This window comes from Mytilus edulis, chromosome 11 (assembly GCF_963676685.1).
Source record: "Mytilus edulis chromosome 11, xbMytEdul2.2, whole genome shotgun sequence".
NCBI classification, from domain to species: Eukaryota; Metazoa; Mollusca; class Bivalvia; order Mytilida; family Mytilidae; genus Mytilus; species Mytilus edulis.
Genome location: NC_092354.1, coordinates 84,073,698 through 84,092,330, shown reverse-complemented (window position 1 = coordinate 84,092,330; position 18,633 = coordinate 84,073,698). Strand labels below are relative to the sequence as shown.

The window sequence follows — 18,633 nt, the reverse complement described above, 5'->3', positions numbered from 1 at the left end:
GTGAGCTTATGCCATCACTTGGCGTCCGTCGTCGTCCGTCGTCTGTCGTCGTAAACTATTTCAAGAATCTTCTCCTCTGAAACTACTGGGCCAAATACTTTCAAACTTTAACTGAATGTTCCTTAGGGTATCTAATTTATAAATTGTATCCGAAGTTTTGATCTATCAACAAACATTGTCGCCATTGCTAAAAATAGAACATAGGGGTCAAATGCAGTTTTTGGCTTATAACTCAAAAACCAAAGCATTTAGAGCAAATCTGACATGGGGTAACATTGTTTATCAGGTCAAGATCTATCTGCCCTGAAATTTTCAGATGAATCAGACAACCTGTTGTTGGGTTGCTGCCCCTGAATTGGTAATTTTTAAGAAATTTTGCTGTTTTTGGTTATTATCTTGAATATTATTATAGATAGAGATAAACTGTAAACAGGAATAATGTTCAGCAAAGTAAGATTTACAAATAAGTCAACATGATGGAAATGGTCAGTTGACCCCTTTAGGAGTTATTGCCCTTTATAGTCAATTTTTAACCATTTTTCGTAAATCTTAGTAATCTTTTACAAAAATCTTCTCCTCTGAAACTACTGGGCCAAATACTTCCAAACTTTAACTGAATGTTCCTTAGGGTATCTTGTTTGTAAATTGTATCCAAAGTTGTGATCTATCAACAAACATGGTCGCCATTGCTAAAAATAGAACATAGGGGTCAATTGCAGTTTTTGGCTTATAACTCAAAAACCAAAGCATTTAGAGCAAATCTGACATGGGGTAATATTGTTTATCAGGTCAAGATCTATCTGCCCTGAAATTTTCAGATGAATCAGACAACCTGTTGTTGGGTTACTGCCCCTGAATTGGTAATTTTAAAGAAATTTTGCTGTTTTTGGTTATTATCTTGAATATTATTATAGATAGAGATAAACTGTAAACAGCAATAATGTTCAGCAAAGTAAGATTTACAAATAAGTCAACATGACGGAAATGGTCAGTTGACCCCTTTAGGAGTTATTGCCCTTTATAGTCAATTTTTAACCATTTTTCGTAAATTTTAGTAATTTTTTACAAAAATCTTCTCCTCTGAAACTACTGGGCCAAATACTTCCAAACTTAAACTGAATGTTCCTTAGGGTATTTAGTTTGTAAATTGTATCCGAAGTTATGATCTATCAACAAACATGGTCGCCATTGCTAAAAATAGAACATAGGGGTCAAATGCAGTTTTTGGCTTATAACTCAAAAACCAAAGCATTTAGAGCAAATCTGACCTGGGTAATATTGTTTATCAGGTCAAGATCTATCTGCCCTGAAATTTTCAGATGAATCAGACAACCTGTTGTTGGGTTGCTGCCCCTGAATTGATAATTTTAAGGAAATTTTGCTGTTTTTGTTTATTATCTTGAATATAATTATAGATAGAAATAAACTGTAAACAGCAATAATGTTCAGCAAAGTAAGATCTTCAATTAAGTCAAATTGACCAAAATTGTCAATTGACCACTTAAGGAGTTATTGCCCTTTAAAGACTTTTTTCACAATTTGTTCATCATGTTGACTTACTTTAAAAAATCTTCTCCTTTGAAACTGCTGTATCAATTTCAGCCAAACTTAGGCTAAATGAGTTTCAGAGTATCTAGTATAAATTTATATTTTATTTCCTTGTATGTCAAGAAACATAGCTCCTATGGCTAAAATAGAACATAGGAGAAAATGATTATTTTTTTTGGCTTTTGAAGAAAATAGGACGATCCAAAAAACATTTAAATAAATTGAAAAGCCAAAATAATCATTGATGAGAGATTTAACCAAAAGAATTAAGGTGAGCGATTCAGGCTCTTGAGAGCCTCTTGTTATTGTCATATACAAGTAGGGGCATCATCTGTGTCCCATTAACACATTTATTTTTAATTTTTGTTCATTTTACTTTCTAACCTTGTGAGTTCTTTTTATTTTCCTGTGAAATAATATTCTTATTTGAAACTATTTTAAATTCAAACACATTTAACCTCTAGAAATGTTATTCAAATTATAATTTCTGTTTCTGAAATCAAACCTTCATAACTTCATACACCAATAGTAAAGCCAAGAAAGTACAAAATATACCAATATAACACCAATATTTCCTCATTGACAGATGAACCCCCAGCCAAAAGGTCAAGGACAGATGTTGAAGATAAAGGGGATGGTGTAAGTTAAATAATGGTATATATGTTTATGTTGTCTGTAGTCATAGTAACTCATATTACTGAGATCTTCATTTCCAAATGATAAGCAGGGTTCGACATTAACCCTAGTCCGCTAGCCAGAGGCTAGCAAAAATTGGGGAGGGCTAGTAAAGTTTTCATCACATAGTCTGACAGGCTAGTTAAAGTTTTCATCACATAGTCTGACAGGCTAGTAAAGTTTTTGTATAAAACTGGGAATTTCGCACAATTGTAGCTGTCAAAATATCCCTGTTGTGTTTTTTTAATTTTTAATAAAATAATGCCAATGTTGTTGCTCTTTAACAGTCATGGGGTACTTATTATAAAAGTGGTTTCCTATTATCACCTAATTACATGATTTTGATGTTTCCTGTGATCATCAAATGCTTATTTCATTAATTTTCCATGTTTTGACAAACTTTGCTTTAATTTTCCTTCATTAATCAATTATCCCTTTTCTTTGCAAATGCACTTAGTCAGTACAAGTTAGTGCGCTAAAGCTTTTCAAAGTACCATTAAGAATTTTTCTGTAATCAGATATTCATTAACTGCTCTTACAATCTGACAGAGGTCATCAATTTTAAGTAACCTGATTGGTCTTCTATATAACCTTACATGACTTCAAATTATTTCAGTTTATGCATATTTTTGATAAATTGTAGCAAAAGATCATTTCTGTATGTATATAGTTGTTTTTTAAATAGAATCCTGGTCTTATTACAAATAAAAAAAAACAAGCTTGTGGGAAAAATATCAAGAAAATGTTAAAAACACTCATTTGAAGTTATAACATTTTTATACCCCCGCTTTAAAAAAGGGGGGTATACTGTTTCACTTCTGTCTGTCCTTCTGTCAGTCCGTCCGTCAGTCCGTCTGTCCCATGAATATTTTCGTCGCATTTTTCTCAGGCACTACAATACATGGATTTCTGAAATTTGGTTTCAGGGTTTATCTAAGTCAGCTATACCGTGTGATGTGTTTTCATATTGATCACTCGACAACTTCCTGTTTACCGAACATTTGTATGATTTTACACATGATAGCCAAGTTGAAAATTTTCGTCACATTTTTCTCAGGAACTACAATACAAGGATTTCTGAAATTTGGTTTCAGGATTTATATAAGTCAGCTATACCGTGTGATGCGTTTTCAGATTCATCACTCAACAACTTCCTGTTTACCGAACACTTGCATATTTTTACACTATTAATATTATCCACTTGCAGCGGGGGTATCATCAGTGAGCAGTAGCTCGCAGTTTCACTTGTTACTTCTGAAATAACTTGCTTCAGTGATTTTTAAAAGTCTATTTATTTTTGTGAAGCCATCATCACTTAAAAGATGTGATTCTGAAATCACTGATAGAAGTAGTATCCCTGACTGTTTAATAACTTGAGTTGAACAAAATTGTTAAGTATTCCTACAAGCTGTAGTTTAAACTTAGAGGGAATATTCAGTGTATTTTAGAAGGTGGCAATGTTTTTATTTCACACTTGGAAAATGAACTTTTCCCCACTAAGATCAATCTGTAGAATATGAAATGAAGATTATTGTTTTAAGCTACTATAGTCACACATTTTATTTTTTTCAGATAAAAGTTGAGGCATTAGATAAGGACGATTTAAAGAAACAACTAGAAGAAATGCAGAAACAAGCTGAGGCTTTTAAACAACAGTTAAAACAGAAGGAAGTAGAAGCAGAAACTTATAAAAAACGTTTAAGTGACATAGGTTTACAACCTGAGGACCAATCACAAGAAGATCAGGCAGCCAATGAATGACTAGATATTGTATAGAGGATTTAAATGGACCAATGATTGGGATGTATGGCAGATCATGTGACATTTAGATCAGCAGATCACATGACAGATCACTTGACGTTTAGATCAGTAAGTCTTTGAAGGATTGGACAAAGTGTGAAGCATTTAAGTGACACAGATATGTAACCATATGAAGCTGGATGTAAATTAAGTAAAATTATGTATTTAATTATTGACAGACAGATATGTGTGACGCTAGAGTAAAAAAATTGTCTCTAAGTATAGATGGTTATGATTGGGCCACAGAAATATTGTTTCTTATCTCTGAGTATAGATGATTTGTTTTATATGACAAAACTTGGAACGGATACACTTTAACCTTGGTGAAATTACCCTCCATAAGATTATACTTCTTTAACAATGGCTCTTCCATTTATCCTTCTTTCTACTATCTGCCCCATATTTAATTTAAGTTGATTGTGGCAGAAATTTTCATGGAAGCTTTCAATGGATTAAGCCCTATTAGATATCAAATATTAAAATAAAATGTAACAATAAGAAATGATAATTGTCAAGCTATATGTTTAAGAAAGATTTTTTTATTTTAGTAAACTTGGGGGAAAAAAGTTTAAAATACATTGTTTTGTAAAAAAATCAATTTTAAGATACAGTGGATTCATTTATTTTCATTGGTACCAATTTGATGAAATTGTGGGTTTAGGTTAAGTCTGCTTTTAATCCTATGGAAAATTTGCAATTCATTGAATTTTATAATTTGTGGTTCCCTGTTAACCACAAAAATTGGTATCCAATGAATAATAATGAATCCACAGTATGTTAAAAAATGAATATATGATCAGAAATTAACACAGGATTTTTTGTGCATTTTAAAAATAGAGAATTTAAGTTTTAATTATTATAATAGTTTTAATGGTGTAGGATTTAGGATTGAGGCTGTAAAAGAAGAAATATGATTGAGTGAATTAAATGAATTGTTTTGTATGTTATTTATTATTACCTACTGTGTTCAGAACTGTTATATATATGTTATTAAAAACCCTACTGTAAAAGTAAAGCTATATTACATTCACCTTGTGTGTAGTATACTGTGGGATTATTTATTTTCGTGGGTACCAATGTCCGTGGATTAAGGAAAACTTTCATGTTCGTGAATATTTATGTTTCTGGTTTTGCCAAAGTCTGCATAAAAGCCTATAGAAAATTAGTTATTCGTTGAACATTTAATTTTGTGGTTTACATGTACCCACCAAGTCCACAAAAATTGGTATCCAACGAAAAACAATGAATCTACAGTATATGTTATTGATGGTGTAAACCCCTGCTAGATAAGTGGGACTATATTACATTTACCTTGTCCCTCGGGTTGTCCAACAATTATTTACGTCAGGTACCAATGAACAGTATATGTTATTGATGGTGTAAACCCCTGCTAGATAAGTGGGACTATATTACATTTACCTTGTCCCTCGGGTTGTCCAACAATTATTTCCATCAGGTACCAAAGAACAGTTTGACTACATATCACCAGCAGCTTGACAGTAATGTGTATTCAGATCAACCTGTTCCTGTCTGCCAATACTTTGAACATTCTGAGACAATCCCTCTCTCAGAATCTGATCTGATCAAATTTTATATCCACTGTTACAAAATTTTTCATAACTTGCTTGTTGGTATTTAGATCTCTGCCATTTTCAGATCAAATAATAATTTAGAAGGATTTTTATTTTATCAGACAAAAAAGTTTGAGGGGGGATTCAAACATTCCAGTGTCTAGGGTTGTAGTAATATTAGTGAAGTAAATCATAAAATGTCTTGGATGAAAACTAATCTACAAATGATTGTATAGAATTGAGTGTGTCAGACAAAAATACCTGTGTAAACAAACAACCCCTTTAATTACTGATGTGTACAAGATGACGTCATTAGATATAAACTTTGTAAGCTGATGTCTCACTGTCACCATGGTCACTGATGTAATTAGGAATCAAGACTTCATTTTTAGAAATGAAAGAAATTTTGTATTTATTCCAATTTGTAAATAAATATTTTATCCATAAATAGTTTTTCTTTATATTTCTTTTATGTAGAGTATTGTTCGTGGTAATTACTTTTTTTCCAAGTTAGATTGACTGATTAGTTTATTGGCATAAAGCCTGGAGAGAATTACATACCTTATCCCCAGAAAACATACAATCCTAGTCAATTAAAAGAGGAGCAAAAGATACCAGAGGGATCATAGAGCGAAAATAAACTGACAACACCATGGCTAAAAAAGAAAAAGACAATCACACAAATAATAGCACACAAGACACAACATAATAAAACTAAAGACTAAGCAATAGGAACCCCACCAAAAACTTCGGGTGATCTCAGGTGCTCCTTGAAGGTTTGCAGATCCTGCTCCACATGTCGCAATTAAGATAGTATAATGCATGTGTCGATGCAGTGTTCAAACTTTATGGAACCAGTTCAGAATGAGGATATCAACAAGGCTCATGATAATGTGTCTTTTCTTTGAGTTAAGTTTTTTCAAGTGATATTTTATAGTGTGTCTTTTTTATGATGTGATGTTACACTAGTGTTTCAGATAAGGGTAAATGTTAGTAGATGTTCAAACCTTTAAACCGCTGCATTTGTTTGCACCTGTCACATGTCAGGAATCTGATGTACAGTACTGTAGTTGTTGTTTGTTGATGTGGTTCATTAGTGTATCTCGTTTTTGTATAGATTATACCGTTGGTTTTCCCATTTGAATATGGTTTTATTAACCGGATTTTTGTGACAAAAAATGTCGGTTATTGATTTGGGGATGTACGGCGGGGGGTGGGCGGGCGGCAACCAAATGTTGTCCGTGCATTTACTCATGAACCGTTCAACCAAAGCTTTTAAAATTTTAATATGTTGTTACTGACATCAAAATGAAGGTCAAGTTCAATAATGACAATTTTGACTTTTACCGTTCAGGAGTTATGGATTTTGAAAGATTGAAAAATGGCTATTCCAGTCGTGTCCGTGCATTTACTCATGAACTGTTCAACCAAAGCTTTTCAAATTTTAATATGTTGATACTGATGACAAAATGCATGTCAAATTTGATATTGACGATTTTCACTTTCACCGTTCTTCAGTTATGGTTCTTGTGGTATTGGCAGGACACAAATAAATGTTAATATCTCCGTTTTTCTGTCGTTGTGACAGCCTCTTGTTTGGGGGTGGAACTCTTTATAGCTTGCTGTTCGGTGTGAGCCACAGCTCCGTGTTGAAGACAGTACTTTGACCTATAATGGTTTACTTTTACAATTTACTTAGATGAGTGAGTTGTCTCATTGGCACTCATATCTACTTATATCTATCATCAAACCAGAATTAGGATAACAAGGCTTTTGATATATAAAAAAAGGGACAATAACTAAGCGTATCAAATCAGAATTTGGACAACAATCAAGCTTATCAAATTATAATTTATTGAACGCTTGTATCTTGCATAGATGAAATGTTAAGTGGTGAACTAAAACTATAATACTTGTAGATTGTTTATAATTATTCTTCAAATCAATGATTTCAACACTATGAAATCCCACCATAGGTCATAGAAGATAGAACACAGAGGGGACATTCAAAACGCATTCAGCTGAAAAAATACTGCCAACTCAGTTGTTGTAGAAGGGTAAGCAGTTCCTGCTCCACATGTATGTAATACCTTCTACTCGTGCAAGTATCATTCGATGTAAAGTCGGAGAATAAGCTTAGGTGTCTTACTTTTGTTCTTGAGACAGCTGATGTTTTTTTGTCGGCAGCTGGGTCTTTTAAAAGGACAAAGGGGAGAAATTTTTAGACTTAAAGTATATGCTTCTACAGGTAGACAAGAGTTTTGGAAAGTCCAAATTCCTTTCTTGGCATTGTGGTCAACTTTACTCTTGCTAAGAGACATGAGCTTCTTGATAAATCGACTGAAGCTCTCCAGCAGAGAATTATCAGTTCTCTTAAAGGACAAGTTGTTTTATATTTCCTAAGATCAGCTCCTGTTGTCAAGGTGGATGTTAAGGTCACTAATGGGAACATATTTGTCAAGACTACTCAGATAACAAGCCTGCTTCTTCTCATCAACACAAGGCTTCTTCCTCTTCTTATTCACAGCCCATGAATAGGTCAGCTTTTCTCGTCCTAACCTTACAGGTGAGTAGAAAGCTAAAGTTGTAAAGGGTAAGAAACAGGGTAAGTGATTTGTAGTCCTCTCCGTTGAATCGTTCCCCACTGGAAAAGGAAAACTATACTACTCTTCCTCATCTGCCAGTGGGGGGCAGGCTGTCCTACTTTCTAGATCAATGGTCTTATAACTTCCGATACGTGGATAATTTCAATTTTTTGTCTCCTGTTCCAATCTATCGTTCAGTGACAAATGATTCTCAAACCCATCAGTTGTTATGTGAACATTCTTATTCAGAAGGGTGTTTTGGAAGAGATAAATCTTTCTTTTCATCGGGTCTTATTCCCGGCTGTTCCTTATTAATAATCCTTGCCGATCTCTCCTGGAGGAACACACCGATTTGGCTATCCTTTTACTCATGAGACGCAACGGACAACTCCAGAGTAGTGTCTTATCTTCAGAATGAAGAGGGACTCACTCCTTTACATTGTCTAGGATCGTCCTCATATAGATCTGTTTGCCACCAGTCTGAATCACAAGTTAAAGACTTACGTTTCTGTCATTCCAGACGGGAAAGCTTGTGCAGTAGATAGATTACCTTAGCCGTATTTGGCAAAACTTTAGGAATTTTCGGTCCTCAATTCTCTTCAACTTCGTACTTTATTGGTCTTTTTATCATTTTTTGATTCGAGTGTCACTGGTGGGTCTTTTGTAGAAGAAACGAGCGTCTGGCGCAAATATAAATTCAATCCTGGTATCTATGATGAGTTTATTTACACTCCTTCTACTTTAAAGTGATATAGATCTGCCATAGCCAGAACTATATATCTTTCAGGAGGCTTAGATTTTGGTGATAATGGGTTTTTGTCATAGTTGATAAAAAAAAACTGTTGCTATAATATGACTCGTCAAAGGTGTTTGGTTCCTTCATTGGAAAAAGGTTAAGTCTTGGAGGTTTTTCTGTTTAAGCCTTATGAACCTTTACATCCAGCCACCTATAAATATTTAAATCATGATGTTTTTTATAGCTTTTGCTACTGTCGTAGAAGGATCGACATATAATTCATGCTTTGTCAATTTATGAGTCATGCCTCTGCTTTTTGGCTGATAAGACCTGAATTACTCTTCTAACTTATCCTTCTTTTCTGACTAAGAATTAATTATCTGATAAAGATTCTCTGTTAAATACTATCCCTGCCTTATATACATACCTCTACAGATAATCAGGTTTTGTGTCCTATGAGAACTTTGCTAATTTAAAATCTGCTGGTTCTTCTATATATACATAGAGAGAGAGAGAGATTGTTTATTCTTTTTTAAAAAGAAATTTTTGACATTTCTGCTTAAACCATTTCTACCTGGATTTGCATTACAGTCTTTTTGGCTTATATATAAGTCTGTCTCATCTGAAGTTTTAGCTAAACATCCAGTTACAGAACATTCAGGTAAGAGCCTGAGCCTCTTCTTGAAACATTTTAAATTCCTCGAGATTCTCAATATCAGACCTCATGTCAGATGTTTTTTAGGTCAGAAAGTGCCTTTTATAACCATTATTTACGCTCCATGCCTCTTCATTGTGACAACCCCTATTCTTTAAGGCCTTTAGTTTCTGCTCAACAGGTTTATTCTCTCCTCCTTTTCATCCTGAATTCAAACTAACTGGTCTCGTCAGATGAGCAAAACAGGGAAGAACTAAAGAAGACCGATAGAAATTGTATGCATAAAAAAGTATCTGAAATACAAAAAAAAAAAGATATTTATGACCTGCATTATGTTCGAGTCTATAAAAATGTTCTTAGTCCTAGGTGGGAGACAAAGACATTTTTAGAACCTTTAGTTTACCTTTTATGGCTGTGCTCCATTTGAATCCACGCCAGTTTTAGAAAAAAAGTAAAATCACAAAAATACTGAACTCCGAGGAAAATTAATCAGAAAGTCCGTTATTAAATGGCAAAATCAAATGACAAAAACATCAAACGAATGGACAACTGTCATATTCCTGACTTGGTACATGCATTTTCAAATGTAGAAAATTGTGCATTGTACCTGGTTTGATAGCGCTAAACATTTCACCTGTATGACACTCGCATCAAATTCCGTTATATTTACAACGGTGCGTGAACAAAACAGACATTATAAATAAAATAGTCAAACATATTTAGTTCTGAAATATGGTTTATGTTTTCTTCTTCTTCATTTTTTATAAAAGAAAACAAATGATAAAATATTACTTTTTATTAGGTATGTACAAATGTATTTTTGCCAGTGATCACAAAACCTAGTTATTCTAATTGATGAAATAGTGTTGAGTCCAATGTCATGAATTTGAACTTTCCTGATCTCTCTGTCATGTGACGTCATCCACTTTTGACTGATAAGAGAGATTCGTCTGAACATGGCTAAATTAAGTGCTGTTTCATTATTGTTATTATTAGTTTCCACCCTAGCGGACGATGGTAAGATTATGTATATTTAATTCTTTCTTTGCTTATTTATAGTTGAAACAAATAATGAACAACACATTAATTGGTCACTCTATAGTATATATGTATGAGTGGAATCTGAAGTCAATGACTTGTTCTTAGACGATTAGTGTTACATGATAGATATTATCAGACACTCCTCAAACACTGTCAGATAACATGTTTATATATAGAAGTATCTATGCTTAAACACGATAATTAAAGTACAAATAAAAAATATATTAAAGAAATTGTTCACCTGAAAAGAATATCATCACAAATTCGATGCTTAAACGCCTATATATAATATACATACATGTATGTATATATAAAATAGTTGTGGAATAATACCATAATTTATCTATATTACAAAATTATTATTTTAAGATATCCCCTAATATAAGACATGCTTTGAGCGTGAGTTGTTTCATTTCAATTTTTCTCTTTGTTGTTTTAGAGGAATTTTCTTGTAATTAAATGCAAGTGTCAGTCTGAATAACAATGCTTAAGCAACCATTTATACAAAGAAACATTCAAGCAAGCCAACAAAATCTTTAAACTACAAGCAAAAAAATAGCTTCAATGTCTCCTGTACAATTTTACATTTAAGCATTTTACAGTGTGCCATTCACGATTGGGTGGTACATGTGTCGACATGTATTACAATGTCACGTGTAAAGTTAATTTTACATTTAAACATTTTACAGTTTGTCATTCAAGATGGGATGGTACATGTGTCAATATGTATTACAATCTACATTTAAACATTTTACAGTTTGCCATTCAAGATGGGGTGGTACATGTGTCAATATGTATTACAATCTACACTTAAACATTTTACAGTTTGCCATTCAAGATGGGGTGGTACATGTGTCAACATGTATTACAATCATTGTTTATCTGGTTCCTTATTCTCACGTAGTGGATGTTCATTCCAAGAAATATGCTGTATCCCTGCTACAAAGACTACATCTCCTCCATTGTTACCGGGTAAGTTCAATATGTATCCCTGCCACAAAAACTAAATCTCATCCATCTTTATTAGGTTAACAAATCAGTAAATTTTAAAAGCATAATTGGTGCCAGGTGCTTGCATTCTATATAAATCTGATTTACTTTCTTTGTTTCTTTTTTAATTATCATCTTACGTACATCGATTCACACTTTGAATATCTTTAATTCGGTATTCTTTGACCAAACTTTGAGATGCACAAAAACTGAAAGCGGATAAATTGTCTAAATCGGTAATAACTTCTTAAAGAACAACCACGTTTTATTTTTTTCAAGCCGACCAATACATGTTTTTCAATAAAACCAGTATGAGCGGTATCTATTGTCTACTTGGAGAATAGTTCCCACTGGGGCTGATTGTCTAACAGAATTTGACCCCAACCTTTAATAACACCAGACAAAATACTAGTACATAAGCTGCTAACCCTTCTAACTAAGATAACCATTCTTTGAACGGGAGGATGATTTCAAGCTTATGATTGTTAAATGTTTTATCATTAGTAAAACGGGACCGCTAAATCGGAGTTGAAACATTTATGAAATAAACAGACGATACTACTAAGGGATATCAAAACATAGATTGCACACCAGAGTTCTACACAGTTATGTACGGATGGTGATACCAATAAATAAAGCAACAGATGTATACCACTATTGAAAAGTCATAAATCTAATGAGAGAAAACAAATCGGGTTACAATATTAAACCGAGGGAAATACATCAACCAGATACATATTGTTTCAGGGCAGTGTGGTATAAGTACGCCTGTTCAAACAGCTGCGACGAAGATCGTAGGAGGAACTGTTGCTGCTCTTGGAGAATTTCCATGGCAGGTAATTAATATAGACTAAATTTCAAAACTCTGTGAATAGAATGTCATCTCACTGAAAATACCAAGTTTAGAGTCAAAGCTCTCTGAATATAATATCCTCTCGCTAGAAAATACAAAGTTTAGAAGTCAAAGCTCTCTGAATATAATATCCTCTCGCTTGAAAATACAAAGTTTAGAAGTCTAAGCTCTCTGAATATAATATCCTCTCACTAGAAAATACAAAGTTTAGAAATCAAAGCTCTTTGAATGTAATATCCTCTCACTAGAAAATACAAAGTTTAAAAATCAAAGCTCTTTGAATGCAATATCCTCTCACTAGAAAATACAAAGTTTAGTGGTCAAAGCTCTCTGAATATAATATCCTCTCACCTAAAAAATACAAAGTTTAGAAGTCAAAGCTCTCTGAATATAATATCATCTCACTAGAAATACAAAAGTTAGAAGTCAAAGCTCTCTGAATATAACATTGGTTTGGTGTCGTTATACGATCTCATCAATAATTGGTTTGGTGTCGTACGACGATCTCATCGATATATTTGGTTTGATACCGTTAGATTATTTCACTTATAATTGATTTTGGTTTCTTCAGAAGATTCCATTGATAATTAGCTTGATGGCTTTAGACGATATCATCGATAATTGGTTTGATATCATAAGACGATCTTAGACCGAATTGTTTTGGTTGTCGTATTTGATAATTGCTAAGGTAACTCCCATAACGGCTTCAAACAACAATGAAATTAAATGTCAAAATGATTCTTTGTGCCTTATAAAGGCAACAGTAGTATACCGATGTGTAATAGTCATAAATCGATTTAGAGAAACAAATCCGGCTTACAAACTTAAATCGAGGGAAACATATCAACTATACGAGGCAAACAACGGAACAAAAACCCAAAAGTAATATTGATATCTTTTTAAACATTACTGCTTGAGTGTTAACGGTCTTAAACGACCTGATAGTTTCTACATGTACTTATTGTTAATTGTAATAAGTACGTATTTTTCAGGTTTCGTTACGTTTAAATGACTACCATATTTGTGGTGGAACATTAATTGACAGTCAATGGGTCCTGACTGCTGCTCATTGTTTTAAACAGTAAGATAACAATGTATTTAGATTAAGAACACAATGTTGACTGCTGTACCTCTATTTTTGACATTTGTACCTGTTATGTCTGTCTATATTGTTTACACATCGTTGCAATTTTAGCGAAATTAATAATTTTATTCGACTTTTATACAAGTGAGAGGTTTAGCTAACTATAAAACCATCGTTGTCAAACTAGTAGAATTTGATGCGACTGTCATACAAGTGGGGAGTTTAGCTAGCTATAAAACCAGGTCCAATCACAGCTTTTGATGTTGCCATTAGGAAGAACTTTCCGTTTTGAATTTCCTCGAAGTTAAGTAATTTTGCGATTTTACTTTTTTTTAATTTAAAACTAGAAGTACTGTACTGTAAGCAGAGCTCGTAAAGTTACACAACTGCCCCCCCCCCCCCCCCCAAACCCCCTTACGTACTATGACGATATGTTTCAACAAATCTGAAAAAAAATTGATTAAAAGCTATTTCTACCTGAGTGACGTTTACGTGCTTATCAACTGATGTACGTCAAAAGCGCAATTCTACCTCAGAGTTAATGGTAACCAAACCATGTACATGTAAGGGCAGGGATTCGGTCCCAGGACTTAAAATCTTTAAATCTTTATCATGTTTACGGGTAGATTTAACATAGATGCCTTTTTGTGCTTATTTGCTTCATAAAGTGTTTGTTTTTATAGTGATTAAGATTATAACACAATTTTGACTGCTGTACCCCTAGTTTTAATTTTTTTACCTACTAGTATTATGTTTGTTTGTTTTGTTCACGCATCGTTGTCCATATAATATAATTTGATGCGACTGTCATACGCGTAGGGTGTTGAGCTATAAAACCAGGTTCAATCAAAACTTAAAACATAATGAAATGTCTGTCACAAGCCAGGAATATGACAGTTTTTATCCATTCGGTTGATTTTGCCATTTAATTTGAATTTTCCTCGGAGTTCAGTATTTTTGTGATTTTAATTTTCACAAATTAGAAATGTTCAACAATGATAATCAATCTCACAAATATGCTCTTGCCAAGTAACATACAAATCCGCAACGATGATCAATAAATGACTTTATATTATAATAATTCCGCATTAACCAGAATCAAATGACTGTTTACAAGAATATCTTTCTACAGAGGTTTCCCAGCAGGTAAATATGTACTATGTAATAGCTAGAACTGTTATAGACATGCAAAGATCTCGAGGCAAAGATTCACATAAAATAAAACATTTCTGTTGGATTAAAGTTGGTCATTTTATTGACTTAAAGAGCAGTGATTGTAAATTGTGTTCTTTTCACAGAAATAAGAATCCGTATGCCTTCACCGTTGTTGTTGGTGAACACGACAGAGCCTACATAGAAGGAACAGAAATCCTCGAGAAAGTGGATACTTTATTTATACACAGTGGATTTGATATGCAAAGTTTTAAAGATGACATTGCATTATTGAAACTAGGTCACGCTGTCCCTGCATATAACAAGTTTGTTCGTCCTGCGTGTCTCCCAGCTAACACCACAAGTTTTGAAGATATGATATGTACAATCACCGGATGGGGAGCAAATCACAACGGTAAGAATGATGATTAATCAAAACGGTCCGATTGGTTAAAATAGTCTTAAACAATGGAAACATAACTGATGAGGTACCGTTATTTGTTTACGGGTACGAACATGCAATTACCCATAGTTCTGTAGATTTTGAAACCGGGAATTATTCACATTGAAAAATGCATACGTTTATGGGTTTAGTTGTAAAAAGAAAGATGTTCTGTCAATGTTTTTGTATGTTAAGGTAGACATGAATCACATGGTTTATATAAAGCAGACTACCATAATTGTTCAATAAGATTAGTCTTTTTATGTAGCCATGATGCACATGGTTTATATAAAGCAGACGTTCCATTTCTGTCCAATACGATTTGTCCTTTTATGTGGAAATGGTTTACATGGTTTATATAAAGAAGACGTTCCATTATTGTCCAATACTATTTGTCCTTTTAGCTGGTCATGTTAGACCTTTCCATTAATATCCAATGGATATTTCCTTTGGCATTGATTTATGTGATCATGGTGTACATGGTTTCTATAAAGCAGAGGTTCCATAATGGTCCAATACGATTTGCCATTTAAGATGTTCATGGTAGACACGGTTTGTATAAATCAAACGTCCCATTATTGTCCTTTTAGGTGGTCATGGTACAAATGGTTTATATAAATCAGACGTCCCATTATTGTCTAATAAGATTTGTCCTTTTAGGTGGTCATGGTACACATGGTTTATATAAAGCGGACGTTCCGTTATTGTCTAATGAAGTGTGCTCTTACTTAATGGATCGACAGATACCAGGTACAGAGGTCTGTGCAGGAAGAAAACATGGTGGTGTAGATTCCTGTCAGGTAAATAAAAGATATAACATAAAAGGTTACAGATGTAAGGACATATCGTATACATTCACCAGTAATAAATTATACTAAAAGTATTTTACGATGTCAGGAATATGACAGTTGTTATCCATACGTTTGTTGTCTTTGAGCTTTTGATTTTGCCTTTTGATTAGGGACTTTCCTTTTGAATTTTCCTCGGAGTTTAGTATCTTTGTGATTTTACTTTTTATAAGCGAAACGACCGATACAACAACGAAATTAAGTGCACTATCGTGTAAAGTTTTAGATGACACATGCGCTTCATGTTCAGACTATATCCATTAAAATTCAAAGTGTTATGTTTAGACACACACTCACGATTGTTCAGATTACACGTGTGGTTACTGTTCAGACGTGCACATAATATTTATGCTCAGACGTACTCATTAAAGTTTGAGATGAAACATATTTTTGATGCTCAGACGTAAAACCATTTCAGTTTAAGAGGAAACAAAATATTTAGGCTCATACGTACAACCATATGAGTTTAAGATGAAACATAATATATATGCCCAGACGTACAATCATTTGAGTTTAAGATCAAACATAATATTTAGGTTCATACGTACAACCATATGAGTTTAAGATGAATCATAATATTTAGGCTCAAACGTACAACTTTTTTAGGTTAAGATGAAACATAATATTTAGGCTCAGACGTACAACCATTTGAGTTTTAGATGAATCATAATATTTAGGCTCAAACGTACAACTTTTTTAGGTTAAGATGAAACATAATATTTATGCTTAGGCGTACAACCATTTGAGTTTAAGATGAAACATAATATTTAGGCTCATACGTACAACTTTTTTAGTTTAAGATGAAACATAATATTTATGCTTAGGCGTACAACCATTTCAGTTTAAGATGAAACATAATATTTATGCTCATACGTACACACATTTGAGTTTAAGATGAAACATGATATTTATGTTCAGACGTACTCATTAAATTTTATGATGACTTGTGTAATTTATAATCTGACGTTCCACATAAAAGATTAAAAATAGGCACTTGGTTTATATTCAGGCGTTCACTCATTTGAGCTGAAGATAATACAAAATCGTAATGTTCGGTTGTTCACGACTTTAAGTTTAAGATGATCATTTAGTTTTATGTTCACACATATACTCCTGAAAGTTTTAATTGACAAATGTAGTTTATACGTAAACTGAGTAGTGCTTAAAATGTTCCTATATATCTGTTTTGTTCACGCATCGTTATAAATATAGTGCAATTTGATGCGACTGTCATAGAAGTTAGAGGTTTAGCGCTATAAAACCACCATTTTATACTTTATAAAATGCCTGTACCAAGTCAGGAATATGACAATTGTTGTCTATTCGGTTGATGTGTTTTATCATTTGATTTTGCCATTTGATTAGGGACATTCCGTTTTGAATTTTCCTCAGAGTTCAGCATTTCTGTGATATTTACTTTTTTTGTATACCTTCATTATATAATATATTTAAAAGAATCATTCAATTAAAAAAATAATGAAGTACAATTATGACATGTTACTCTGGTTTGTTTTGTAACAGGGTGATTCGGGAGGACCTATGGTGTGTAAAAAGAATGGTGTGTGGAGTTTGGTTGGTATAACGTCATGGGGATACACATGCGCAGCAGCATACCAGCCAGGCGTGTATACACGTGTTCAGTCGTACCTGGGCTGGATTCGGTCGATAATGAATACTTTTTCAGGAGAAATACCTGCTGTTGGGAGACGAGACTTAACCGATAATAAAGTATATTATATATAATAAACCGTACATGCCACATACTAGTATTATATGACATTTATTTAAGTCTCTGTCTTATCATTTAGGCAGGAATACACACACAAAATGTCTTCCCTATTTTACTGACCTTGATTGATATATGATGTCTTAAAAAGAGGTTCCTTATAAGATCCTTATCGCTCACCCGAAATTGTTTGGTGAAGATCTTGTACCAATAATTATTTTGCCGTTAAATGGATATTTATGCGTTTTAAAACATGCCTTTAAAAGATTCACACTACTATCTATAATAGTTTCTATGGAAAACTAAAATTTAAAAAAAAATAGCTTTCAAGGTCAACATCTCTTAAAAGGAAACAATTGATATTTTTGTCATGTTTGATTTATTGGCAGGTCATAATAATTACAAATACAAAATTTCAATTCTGGTATCTATGTTGAGTTTATTTAGTCACTGGGCCGATGTCACTGCTGGTGGAGGTTTTATTCCCCGAGGGTATCACCAGCCCAGTAGTCAGCTTTTCTGTGTTGACATATGGTCATTATTATAACTTAATTGTTTACAAAAGTTTGTATTTTTGGGATACAAATTAAGTTTTTTTTACCTCAGGATAAGATTACCTCAGCTTTATTTAGCAAAATTTTTAGGAATGTTCGGTCATCAATGCTCTTCAACTTCGTACTTTATTTTTTCCTTTTAAACTTTTTTTGATTAAGAGTCACAAATAGGTCTTTTGTATGGCGAAAATACAAAATTTCTACGATGAGTTCATTTGCTTAATATTTGTGCAGTGTGAATAAATGCAACAGTAGTATACCGCTGTTCGAAAGTCATAAATCAATTGAGGGGAAACAAATCTGGGTTACAAATTAAAACCGAGGGAAACACATCAACTATATAAGAGGAAAACAAGGAAACAACAGAAACACT

General features: G+C 33.2%; 2 protein-coding genes across 7 annotated transcripts in view; both read left to right on the top strand.

Moving 5' to 3' along the window:
• LOC139496463 (GA-binding protein subunit beta-1-like) overlaps positions 1-6,042 on the top strand; it is a 36,929-nt gene extending 30,887 nt beyond the window's left edge. For 2 of the 6 annotated variants that reach the window (XM_071285083.1, XM_071285084.1), the window contains exons 13-14: positions 2,135-2,187; positions 3,796-6,042. In XM_071285083.1, the coding sequence (XP_071141184.1) occupies positions 2,135-2,187; positions 3,796-3,984 (242 nt within the window). In that variant the 3' untranslated portion in view covers positions 3,985-6,042. Of the gene's footprint in view, positions 1-2,134; positions 2,203-3,795 lie in introns of all 6 variants that reach the window. The other 4 variants (XR_011657667.1, XR_011657666.1, XR_011657668.1 and 1 more) reach the window with 4 other exon arrangements.
• A 4,440-nt stretch (positions 6,043-10,482) lies between these two features.
• On the top strand, positions 10,483-17,743 carry LOC139496462 (serine protease 30-like). Its single transcript, XM_071285082.1, has 7 exons — positions 10,483-10,587; positions 11,437-11,583; positions 12,349-12,437; positions 13,447-13,535; positions 14,837-15,105; positions 15,793-15,932; positions 17,502-17,743. Exons 1-7 carry the CDS (start codon positions 10,527-10,529, stop codon positions 17,721-17,723), a joined length of 1,017 nt encoding a protein of 338 aa, XP_071141183.1. The 5' UTR covers positions 10,483-10,526; the 3' UTR covers positions 17,724-17,743.
• The last annotated feature ends 890 nt before the right edge of the window (positions 17,744-18,633 follow it).